The 12882-nt window shown below is 45.1% G+C and overlaps 1 protein-coding gene across 3 annotated transcripts in view; it reads left to right on the forward strand.

Annotated features, from left to right (window-relative positions):
* Nucleotides 1-12882, forward strand: part of TTBK1 (tau tubulin kinase 1) — a 250497-nt gene that overhangs the window by 201052 nt on the left and 36563 nt on the right. For all 3 annotated transcript variants that reach the window (XM_075338944.1, XM_075338943.1, XM_075338945.1), the window contains 4 exons: nt 4078-4232; nt 4364-4583; nt 5020-5192; nt 5496-6036. In XM_075338944.1, the coding sequence (XP_075195059.1) occupies nt 4078-4232; nt 4364-4583; nt 5020-5192; nt 5496-6036 (1089 nt within the window). The remainder of the gene's footprint in view (nt 1-4077; nt 4233-4363; nt 4584-5019; nt 5193-5495; nt 6037-12882) is intronic.

The following is a 12882-nucleotide window of genomic DNA, read 5'->3' on the forward strand; positions in this document are numbered from 1 at the left end:
CTCCGTCCGGGCTCCCTGCGTCTCACACTCCGTTCCTTGTTGAACCTCCTGTTCCTGTAGGGATATAAGAACATCAGAAGTGACAGGTGCCACAGAAGTGACAGGTGCCACAGAGGTGCTGGTCTGCATTGGTAAAAGATTTTCAACTCTAGGTCTGTTTGTTGCTTCTTTATTGGCTGCATATGTGCAAGCTTCTGGCTCCATAATTGTCAGCTCAGGTGTGAGCTTTATCTTCACTATGCCAGGCTCATTTAATAACAGGAGAGCCTCCATTTGAGCTCATACACACTCTGCGGCCTTTATAGGTTTCTCATGTCACAAGGTGTCTAGATTGTGTCTAACAAAGAACACCATAATATATCTCATGTTATCTGTAACTTTGTAATAGAGAACCATTTCTGTGGCCTTTTCAACCTTGGCTTGAACCACAGAAATGGCTCTGATACAAGAGATGCAGCTCTGGTGACAGGTCCAGACTAACGGGATAATAAGGCACAGGGCTCTGCTGTAAATCATGTTTTGGGCCAGTTTAGGCTTCTGTGTTGTAATCTTTCTTTCCTCTGTGATATTACTGTCTACTGACAGATCTGTAGTTAGTTCTCTGCTGGGAAATACAAAAGGAAAATAGATGATTGCTGACATGAGATGTGATAAAGACAGAAAGCCATATATTCTCCACATACCACTAGATTTTTTTTAATATTTTTAATAAAGATTATTATTAAAACTAAAACAACACAACCTCCAGATATGGAGCAGTCAATGCTTGCAAAATGGAGGACATTTCAGCGAGTAATATACATTATCAGTGAATTATGGGCATCTTGTGATAACACTGTCAATGTATACTGTCCCTTTATGTCCATGAAGGAAGAAAAAAACAAATATTGGTAGTCTGGGAGCAGAGACATGGAATAAAACTACATTATCCGAGTAAATCACTATAAAATGCTTTGATGATTTCCCATAGAAAACCATCATTTGCAGACACAACAGACTTCCCTGCTCTATTATCTAGAAAATCTAAACTTGTCCAAAGTTAATTTATTCATTGAGGTAGGATCAGTAAAACAAAATAAAAAATAAATTATTGCTAATTACTTTTTCCAATATCCTAGTGAGGAAAAATAATTTACAATGAATTGTAGGGAAAACACTTATTTAAAGCGGTATTTTTTAATTTTTTTTTCTCTTTTGGTCTTTGGATTGTAAGAGACAATAGGGCCATGTGCTTTCAGCCATGTTAGGTGGTGGAGGTTACTTCTTTTTTTTAATTTCTCCCTGTAAGATAAAGTTTACTGTCTTTTGTTCTATAAGTTTGAATCGCGTCCTGCTCCTTCCCTCAGACAAGTGCAAAAAGGTCTTTTATAAAAAAAATCTTCCCTCTTCAAGATATAAGTCTACACGTCCCTCCTTATGAGGCATTTTTTCTTCATCCACAGACTGTTCACAACATGCGTCTCTCAGATCTATTCAATTCAGCCACAAATTGTAAAATATTTATTTATCAGGGCTTCTTTCTCTGAAGTACATCATGTAAGGTTTTTTTCTTATTGCCCCCTCTATTCTGTCAGCTCCAATGCTGCAGGACTTTACAATGTTGATCCCCGAGTCTCACATCTGCAAATACTCATTCATCTACTAATGACAGATCCTTTCTGACTGCCCCAAACATTACTTTATTATTAGGGGCAGACACACCACGTTATATTTGCTCATTCCTCGGTTTTCACCCTACACTTCTATCTGCAGATTGGATTTGTGTGAATAAGAGAACAGGCGTCTTATCGCTAGTAACAGCTTCTGTATAATGACCTAATCATTTATATTCAGTCATTTAGTGGAGGCCGGGCCTCATGTCTGTCAGTTGTTGGAGTGTCTCAGCCCTGACCTATATTGTTATATTCCCCTCCTCGCCACAAGTGTACAGATGTGAGGAAATGGCATACAGCCTCTCCAGATACCACGTGGCTCTTTGTTAGAGGATGGTATATGGCCTCCTCCAGATATCACGTGGCTCTTTGTTAGAGGATGGTATATGGCCTCTCCAGATACCACGTGGCTCTTTCTTAGAGGATGGTATATGGCCTCTCCAGATACCACGTGGCTCTTTGTTAGAGGATGGTATATGGCCTCCTCCAGATACCACGTGGCTCTTTGTTAGAGGATGATATATGGCCTCCTCCAGATACCACGTGGCTCTTTGTTAGAGGATGGTCGGAGCATGTGGGGAGCTGACCTTACATCTGATCAAACTACAAGTAAACAATTATCTTTCCCTTCTATATACTGTACTATATATAATATATACTGTACTATATATACTGTACATATCCACAGTCCTGGTCCACTATTGGTAGAAGATATTAATGGTTCTGTCTGAGTCCGTCCAGTCCATTGTATAAATATTCACACGTGTGGTTTCTTTCTTCACCCCTCCCCCCTCATTTACATTCTTTGTTCTCCCCATGCTTATGATAATGAATAGCAGCCATTTTACCTGAACACATATAAGCCAGGCGACCCCATCCAGGGAATCTCCGCCTATAACATTCTTTTCCATGTCTTCACACTGAACACTCTTCTCTTTGTCTTTCCCTTGGGTTTCTGTATCCATTTACTATAGCAAGCCTCCATACTTGCCCCACAAGCTTCCTCAGAGCTTGTATCATTATTATATAATATTCATAATAACATTATATACAAGTAACCAAAGCCACTTAAAACCCTACATGTACCGCACAGCCACAGCCACAATCCTACAATGCAACCAGTAAATGCACTACAAGATCCCCCTCTGTTGAATTGATCACACACAACAGCCAACAAGGCTCAGCGTATCTAGCAATCCCCCAAGTACAAGGACCACTATGTTTCACACTTACACACTGGTCCACATCCCAGGACCACAGTTCACAAAGGCATAGGTAACTTTTCCCAGTTCTTGGACCAGACTATTTACTGCAATATAACTCATCCAGATTTTGAGATAAACCAATTAGTAAGTAAGGTAATAATGTAAGAATAAGCTTCTTACCTTATGCTGCAGCTTTCAGCATTACTGTTTCTAAAAGATCGCTATTCAGTCGAGGTCCGGATGGTATTATGCAGTCTGTCCCGGGCCTTTTTGGCAACAAATTCTGTGAGTGAAATACTCTCCTTCTGTGCTTCTAGAACTCCAAACTAATAAAATTTGTTTTACGAGCGCTCAAGAAATCATTGCAGTACACACGTTTGTGCTGTACTGAAACTTTCTGCTTTATTACATAATGTGACCAGTTTATATAGAATACCCAAACAAAGAAATAGCGCCTCAGAACTATGCACAAATAAGAACAATAGGTGCGTGAACAGAAATGAGACTTCCCGCCCATTAGTGCTAGCTGAACGCTATGACATCATTAGCTATAGGACAAGATGGCCATTGTAGGAACAAAATGGACTATTCTCTCACACAAACATACAGAGGCAGTCCCCTGTACACACATATGGAGTCAGTCCCCTGTACACACAAATGGAGGCAGTCCCCTGTACACACACATGGAGGCAGTCCCCTGTACACACACATGGAGGCAGTCCCCTGTACACACACATGGAGGCAGTCCCCTGTACACACACATGGAGGCAGTCCCCTGTACACACACATGGAGGCAGTCCCCTGTACACACACATGGAGGCAGTCCCCTGTACACACACATGGAGGCAGTCCCCTGTACACACACATGGAGGCAATCCCCTGTACACACACATGGAGGCAATCCCCTGTACATACATGAAGGCAGTCCCCTGTACACACACATGGAGGCAGTCCCCTGTACACACACATGGAGGCAGTCCCCTGTACACACACATGGAGGCAGTCCCCTGTACACACATATGGAGGCAGTCCCCTGTACACACACATGGAGGCAGTCCCCTGTACACACACATGGAGGCAGTCCCCTGTACACACACATGAAGGCAGTCCCCTGTACAGCACATACAGGAGCAGCGGCCGTGGCATCTTTCCTGAGTGGCGGCCCCTGCTCTGCCTGCCATGCCTGTGTGTGCGGCTGCCGCAGTCTCCTCTTCTTGCAGATGATCATGTCAGTCTTTGAGAACAGTATGAAGGAGCGCGGAATAACCGAGAACGAGGCCTTTGACTGGGAGAAAGGAGGGACAGACATCTTACTGTCCAGCAGCACGTCCACGCCTCCGCAGCAAAACACCCGGCAGACTGCAGCCATGTTTGGGTAGGATGCCCCTGTCTGGGGGTAGCGCTGGTTCTTCCTGTGTTCTCTCCTGATTTCAGAGGTCACTCAGCCACAACCACAATGAGACTTTTGTCATAGGTATTAACCCTTCATTCTCCTGTATCTTTTAGGGTCGTGAACGTGACCCCAGTGCCGGGCGACTTACTGCGGGAGAACACTGAAGATGTCCTGCAGGGAGAGCACCTCAGTGACCAGGAGAATGCGCCCCCCATCCTTCCTGGCCGGCCGGCAGACATCACTGGGCAGGTCCCCAATGTCGGCTTCAATGACACTGAGGTCTGGGAGGAGACGGATGTGAATCGGAACAAGCTGAGGATCAGTATCAGTAAGGTCAGCGGTGGCCTGATTCCCTCACTGCGGTGGCCTGATTCCCTCACTGCGGTGGGCGGAGCTCCTCACTGCGGTGGGCGGAGCTCCTCACTGCGGTGGGCGGAGCCCCTCACTGAGGTGGCCGGAGCCCCTCACTGCAGTGGCTGGAGCCCCTCACTGTGATGGCCGGAGTCCCTCAGTAAGGTGGCCAGAGACCCTCACTGCAGTGGCTGATTCCCTCACTATGGTGGCCGGAGCCCTTCACTGTGGTGACGGAAGCCTCTAACTGCAATGGCCGGTGCCCCTCACTGTGGTGACTGAAGCCTCTAACTGTGGTGGCCGGAGCCCCTCACTGTGGTGGCCGGAGCCCCTCACTGTGGTGGCCGGAGCCCCTCACCGCAGTGTCCATCTGTCCACTCTCAATATTACCAACTTGTTGGACTTGTTGTTTCCCCAGACACAATGCCTGATGGAGGATGAACACAGTCGTCATGGTTGTCCTAGTTCTCCTGTCCGGGCTCCTCCAGAGTCGCCCACCACACAGGCCCGTTCCCTCCGTTACCGTCGTGTAAACAGCCCCGAATCAGAGCGACTCTCTACAGCGGAGAGAGTGGATCTCCCGGAGAGGAGGTGAGACGGACCAATTCAAACCCACAGAAACCACTGACTGCTATACCCTGCGTAGCAGTGGTTGTTCCCACCAAACACCACACTTGCACACCTGGCTGTCACTGGCCTGTGCCACCTCCACACTTCTCCCCAGCCATAGCTTCTGCATGGTAGAAGGCCTGTTTCCTCATATAGCCAGGAGGAGCAGACATATTACGCTTCCTACAAGCTCTGCCCATGTCACCTCTGCTAGGGGGGTCCCCCAGGGGTTCCCCCCATCGATTTGGTCTTCTTCTGATTTTATCTTTGTCATCTCTACTCCAGATCCCGTATGGACCTGCCTGCATCTCCTTCACGTCAGGTCTGCTCTTCACAGCCTGCCCAGATGTTGTCCATTGATACAGGTCAGATCGACCGACAAGCCAGTGGCCGTATGGAGGTATCTGCATCTGTGGAGCATGAAGCCCTGAGCAATGCCTTCCGCTCCGTACCACTGGCTGAGGAGGAGGACTTTGACAGCAAGGAATGGGTTATCATTGACAAAGAAACTGAGCTGAAGGACTTCCACCCTGGGGCAGAGCCAACGACCTCAGGTACCACTGACGAGGAGCCCGAGGAACTACGACCCTTGGATGAGGGGGAAGAGAGACGAAGGTCTGGAGGGACAGATGCAGCAGTCAGGCCAAAGGTACATGAAGTCAGACCTCGGGCCATGCAGACTGTGGCCGAGGAAGAAACATCCTCCCGGAATGAGGGCTCCGAAAACAGGGCTGAACCCCCACCAGCCAGTCCATCCCACTCCCATTCAGCATCAGCAGCACGACAGCGAAGGAGGGAGTCTGATCCCACCGGTCCTCAGAGACAGGTAAGAGACGACATAGGACGCTATGGGGCTACTGTCCGGGGAGCAGATGACCGCACTACTGACCTGACGTGTGATTACAAGCAGAAGGAGCTCCACATCTCCTGCGTATTACTCACCAGCAGACTCGCAACATCAGCCTCGAGGTGGAGCCGATTAGGAGCAGTCCATGCTGCCATGGGGTGCTGCAGAAAGTAGGAGACCTAGTAATAAGGATTGGATGGAGGCGGTATATGGGTCCTTAATTACAGTATGGAGAGGAGGAGGAGAAATAGTAATAAGGGTGGTAGAAGCGATACATGAGGGTGAGGGAGAGGTTATATGACTGGTGAGTGGATACTCGGAGGAATAGCAAGAAGAGTCCTGAGTATACAGCTCAAAAGATAAAGAGCAATGTTATATGGGAGGGTTGCAGTGTACTTATATTGTACGAGTTACATTGTATGATGAGTTACATTGTACTTACATTGTAGTGTTATTATTGTATGTTATGTTGCCTCGTGGGTTACATTGATGTGTAACAATCCACTTATATTGTGTAATAATTACATTGTAGTTTTATTATATGGTATGTTAGATTGTGTAATGGGTTACATTGTAGTGACATTGTATGATAGGTTACAGGGGAGTTATATTGTGTGATGGGTTACCTCACGGTTACATTTGTATGATATGGTACATTGTAATTATTTTGAATGATAGGCTACATGGTTTGCGTTACATTGTAGTTACATTGTATAATGAGTTATGTTATACTGTAATTGTGAAATGATATGATGGATTACATAGTAGGTATCACATTGTGTTATGAGTTACATTGTAGTTGTGACGTTATATGGTGGGTTACATTGGAGTTACATTGTGTGATGGGTTACAGTGTAATTGTGATGTTATATGGTGGGTTACGTTGTTGTCACATTGTGTGGTGGGTTACATTGTAGTTGTGACGTTACATGGTGGGTTAAATTGTAGTTGTGACATTATATGGTGGCTTACATTGTTGTCACATTGTGTGATGGATTACATTGTAGTTGTGGTGTTATATGGTGGGTTACATTGTAATTGTGACATTATACGGTGGCTTACATTGTTGTCACATTGTGTGATGGGTTACATTGTAGTTGTGACGTTATATGGTGGGATACATTGTAGTTACATTGTGTGATGGATTACATTGTAGTTGTGGTGTTATATGGTGGGTTACACTGTAGTTGTGGCATATGGTGGGTTACATTGTTGTCACATTGTGTGATGGATTACATTGTAGTTGTGAAGGTATATTGTGAGTTGCATTGTAGTTACATTGGGTGATAGGTTACATTGTGATGGATTACATTGTAGTTTTGACGTTATATGGTGGGTTATATTGTTATCACATTGTGTGATGGGTTATATTGTAGATATGATGTTATATGATGAGTTACATTGTAGTCACATTGTGTGGTGGGTTACATTGTAGTCGGGATGTTATATGGTGGGTTACATTGTTGTCACATTGTGTGATGGGTTACATTGTAGTTGTGAAGTTATATAGTGGACATTGTAGTTGTGAAGTTATATAGTGGGTTATATTGTAGTTACATTGTGTGGTGTTTACATTGTAGATGTGATGTTATATGATGGGTTACATTGTTGTCACATTGTGTTATGGGTTGTATTATGGTTGTGATGTTGATGAGTTACATTGTGTGATGGGTTACATTGTAGTTGTGATGTTATATGGTGGGTTACATTGTAGTTACATTGTGTGATGGGTTACATTGTAGTTGTGATGTTTTATGATGGGTTACATTGTGGTTACATTGTGTGATGGATTACATTGTAGTTGTGACATGATATGATGGGTTACATTGTAGATACATTATGGGATGGGTTACATTGTAGTTGTGAGATTATATAGTGGGTTAAATTGTGTGATGGTTACATTGTAGATATGATGTTATATGGTGGGTTACATTGTAGTTGTGATGTTATATGATGGATTACATTGTAGATACATTATGGGATGGGATACATTGTAGCTGTGATGTTATGGGTTACATTGTAGTTACATTGTGATGTGATGTTATATGATTGGTTACATCGTAGTTACATTGTGTGATGGGTTACATTGAAGTTGTGACATTATATGGTGGGTTACATTGTGTGATATGTTACATTCTAGTGGTGATGTTATATGGTGGGTTACATTGTAGTTACATTGTGTGAAGGGTTACATTGTAGTTGTGATGTTTTATGATGGGTTACATTGTGGTTACATTGTGTGATGGATTACATTGTAGTTGTGACATGATATGATGGGTTACATTGTAGATACATTATGGGATGGTTTACATTGTAGTTGTGAGATTATATAGTAGGTTACATTGTGTGATGGTTACACTGTAGATATGATGTTATATGGTGGGTTACATTGTAGTTGTGATGTTATATGATGATTACATTGTAGATACATTATGGGATGGGATACATTGTAGCTGTGATGTTATGAGTTACATTGTAGTTACATTGTAGATGTGATGTTATATGATTGGTTACATCGTAGTTACATTGTGTGATGGGTTACATTGTAGTTGTGACATTATATGGTGGGTTACATTGTAGTTACATTGTGTGATGGGTTACATTGTAGTTACATTGTAGTTGTGACATATGGTGGGTTTCATTGTTGTCACATTGTGATGGGTTACATTGTAGTTATATTGTGATGGGTTACATTGTTGTTGTGATGTTATATGGTGTGATGAGTTACATTGTAGTTGTGATGTTTTGTTTTGGGTTACATTGTAGTTATATTGAAGATGTGATGTTAAATGATAGATTATATTGTAGTTACATTGTGTGATGGGTTACATTGTAGTTGTGACTTTATATAATGGGTTACCTTGTAGTTACATTGTATGATGCGTTACTTTGTAGTTGTCATTCATTTTTTATGCTGGGTTACATTGTGTGATGGGTTACAGTGTAGTTGTGATGTTATATGATGGGTTACATTGTAGTTACATGGTGTGATGGGTTACATTGTAGTTTTAACATTATAGGGTGGATTACATGGTTACATTGTAGTTGGGACATTATATGGTGGGCTACATTATAGTTACATTGTGTGATGGGTTACATTGTAGTTGTGATGTTATATGATGGGTTACATTGTAGTTACATCTGTGTGATGGGTTACTTTGTAGTTATGTTTTATGATGGGTTACATTGTAGTTACATTGTGTGATGGGTTACAGTGTAGTTGTGATGTTATATAATGGGTTACATTGTAGTTACATTGTGTGATGGGTTACATTGTAGTTGTGACATTATAGGGTGGGTTACATTGTAGTTGGGACATGGGTTATATTGTAGTTGTGATGTTATATGATGGCTTACATTGTAGTTGTGGAACTTTCTCAGATTGATCCAATTTCCGTTCACGGAACTACTGTGTAGTTGTACTGCATGATGTGAATGTGTCCCATGTGTGTCTGCATGCTTGTCTTGTGTTGTGTGCTGGTTCTGTTTCGGGTGAATGGTGACATAGATGAAGATTGTGGACATGGCCCCTCAGCCCTACTATATAGATGGCTTCTCTATGGACCTCAGTGATAGTCCCAGTACAGCTGCCGGTGTTAAATATCTGGCTGTGTCCCTCTCACACGTAGGTGTCATAGTCTTGTCCCCAAGTTATTGGCCGTACAGACGTCTTGTATCCGGACAGTAATACAGTGGACTCCCATGTGTAATATGCAGTAGCTCATCCACAGATACACAGCTGCACTCCATCTATGTGGTCAGAGTAGATTCGGGGGACACCATCAGTTATCTGGAGGTGGAGGGATATGCTGTGCAGTGACAGAGACCATACACCATAAGGATGAGTAACACTGGCCTCACCGTGCAGCTCGAGTCACCTCATTTCTACCTCGTGAACCAAAACTGTGTGACTGTGTGATTGACCAGCGCCCGCTGCTCCTCAGATCTCACCTGCTGCCACCCAAGCAGCTTTATTGGGAGGGGCAGGTGGTGGAGGCCCAAGATACAGGGTGCTCCCCGAAGACGCCCAGAGCATGCACATAGCTAGAAGCAGGAAGAAAGTCTCTTCATTGCCTGACTCCTTTCCCTCCGCTCTTCTTGATGTTTTTCAGCTGGAGGAGGACAGGCTCTCCCAGCACCCCCTGCCGAGGTACAGCCCCCTTCGTAGACTGGCATCTTCCGTCTTCTCATCCTCTACACTGGAGACAGAGCATTATCCACATCCTACTGGCACCTTCATCCAGCGCAGCCGCTCTGCAGAGAGCAGCCCCGTACGTCTGCCTCACCGCCGGCACCCACCACTGCCTGCCGGGAACCACAGACTGGTGCCCTCAGTGCTCCGAATCTCCCGATCCCAGCTCCAGCAGGTGTGGGCACGCTTCACTCACAAAACATAGCAATACAGCACTGTCCTTGGGCGGCACAAGGGGCCAGAGGAGGGATGAAGACGAGCCTTGATATAATGCAATACAATCACGTGAAAGCCGTGCCCATCGATGAGCTTCCCACCTCAGAGGTGTCCTGCTTCCTTCTCCCTCGGAGAACTTCTCGTCTTCTCTGCTGGAGAGATCCTCCCGGCTCCATCAGTCTTCTTTTACTTTATAACCAGCACTGGAGCTGTTTAATGGTGGCGCTGAACTTCTGGGGCACCAGCGTCTTCTGCTAATCTCATCCTCGAGGACAATGTCTCCGCACTCAATCACAGGCTTCGCTTCAAAAAACTCTCCTGTCAGCGCCTTCACCGCCCCATCTTGGCTCCTCGGCAGCCGGTCGCTGCGCTGCCGCTTCTTGCGATGTTGCTGCTTCCACCTCAGACTGTATCGCCGCCACATGTGGACCTCCATGTGCAGTCTTCTTTCAGTTACTGGTCTCTGGGAGACCATTTGCACTGCAGAAGGAAGACTGAACTGGGCACAAGGAACTGCATGCCTCACTTTTGCACGCCTGCACCACCTGCCCGCCCCCCATACTACCCCGCTGTGCCTAACTGTGCCCCCGCAATGCATTATTAGGGCTTTTTATCAGAGGTGTGCTGGGAAATGAGAGTACCACAGCATATAGAATGACTGAGCATTACCGCACTCAATACCGGACGTGACGTCAGTGTTATAGGTGGAACTATATGGTCTATTACATCCACTGCATAGAATAGCGCTCCACCAACCCGACCTCTGACAACTGACCGCTCCCGATCACCTAGTGCTAAGCCTCCGTATATCACCGCTCCTGTGTATCCTCTACAGAACCGTCCTATAGAAATCATATTACCCTAATTACTCCATATTGCACCACAACCCTCCAAGATAACGGTTATATTAGGCGATAGATGGAGAAACTTCACATAACTCCGCCCTACATCCCTCCTATTACTTTTTATAGAACTCTGCCCTATAGCCCTCCAAATATTCTATGTAGCTCCGCCCCATATCCCTATTAATATATGTGACTCCGCCCCAACCCATTATATGTAACTCCGCCCATACCCCTTATATGTATCTCCGCCCCATTCCCCATATTATTATATGTAACTCCACCCCATACCCCAATTAATATATGGAATTCCACCCCATACCCCTTATTATTCTACATAACTCCGCTCCATTCCCTTATTATTCGTTGAAACTCCGCCCCATACCCCTCCTATTATTATGTAACTCCACCCCATACCACTCCTATTATGTAACTCCGCCCCATATCCCTCCTATTATGTAACTCTGCCCCATACCCCTCCTATTATCATGTAACTCCGCCCCATACCCTTCCTATTATGCTAAGTAACGACACCCTATGACTTCTCATACTAGAGGTAATGCCTCCCCTTACTGTTCCTCTTCTTCTATGTAACTCCATTCTGTAACTGTTCTTCTTATATTTAAATCCTCCTTTTATTTTTTTTAACTCCACTGTATAACTTCTCTCACTTGCTGTAACTCCTCCTCTCTATCTCTGTGACTCCTCCTCTCGCTCTCTGTGACTCCTCCTCTCACTTTGTGATTTTTCATCTCACTCACTGTGACTCCTCCTCTTACTCTGTGATCCTACTCTCACACTATGTGACTTCCTCTCTCTGTCTGACTCCTCCTCTCAATCTCTGTGACTCCTCTCACTCTCTGTGACTCTTCCTCTCACTCGCTGTGACTCTTCCTCTTACTGACTCCTCCTCTCATTACCTGTGACTCCTCCTCTCACTCCTTCTGACTCCCCCTCTTACTCTTTGTGACTCCTCCTCTCGCTCTGTGACTCCTCCTCTCACTTTCTGTGACTCTTCATCTCACTCGCTGTGACTCCTCATTCAATATGACTCCTCCTCTCACTCTCTGTGACTCCTCCTCTCACTCTGTGACTCCTCCTCTCACTGTCTGTGACTCTTCCTCTTACTCTATGTGACTCCTCTCACTCCCTATGACTCTCTCACTCCCTGTAACTCTTCGTCTCACTCACTGTAACTTCTCTCATTCGATGGGACTCTTCCTCTCACTCTGTGACTCCTCCTCTCACTCCCTGTGACTCTCTCACCCCCTGTGACTCTCTCACTCCCTGTGACTCTCTCACTCCCTGTAACTCTTCATCTCACTCGCTGTAACTCCTCTCATTCGATGGGACTCCTCCTCTCACTGCTGTGACTCTTCTCACTCTCTGTGATTCTTTCTCTCTCTCTGTGACTTCTCCTCTTATTCGATGTGTCTCCTCCTTTCACTGTGACTCCTCCTCTTACTCTGTCTCCTCTCAATCTCTGTGACTCCTCTCACTTTCTGTGACTCTTCCTCTTACTCTGTGACTCCTCCTCTCTCTGTGACTCCTCCTCTTACTCTGTGACTCCTCCTC

The sequence above is a fragment of the Anomaloglossus baeobatrachus genome, chromosome 3 (genome assembly GCF_048569485.1).
Source record: "Anomaloglossus baeobatrachus isolate aAnoBae1 chromosome 3, aAnoBae1.hap1, whole genome shotgun sequence".
NCBI classification, from domain to species: Eukaryota; Metazoa; Chordata; class Amphibia; order Anura; family Aromobatidae; genus Anomaloglossus; species Anomaloglossus baeobatrachus.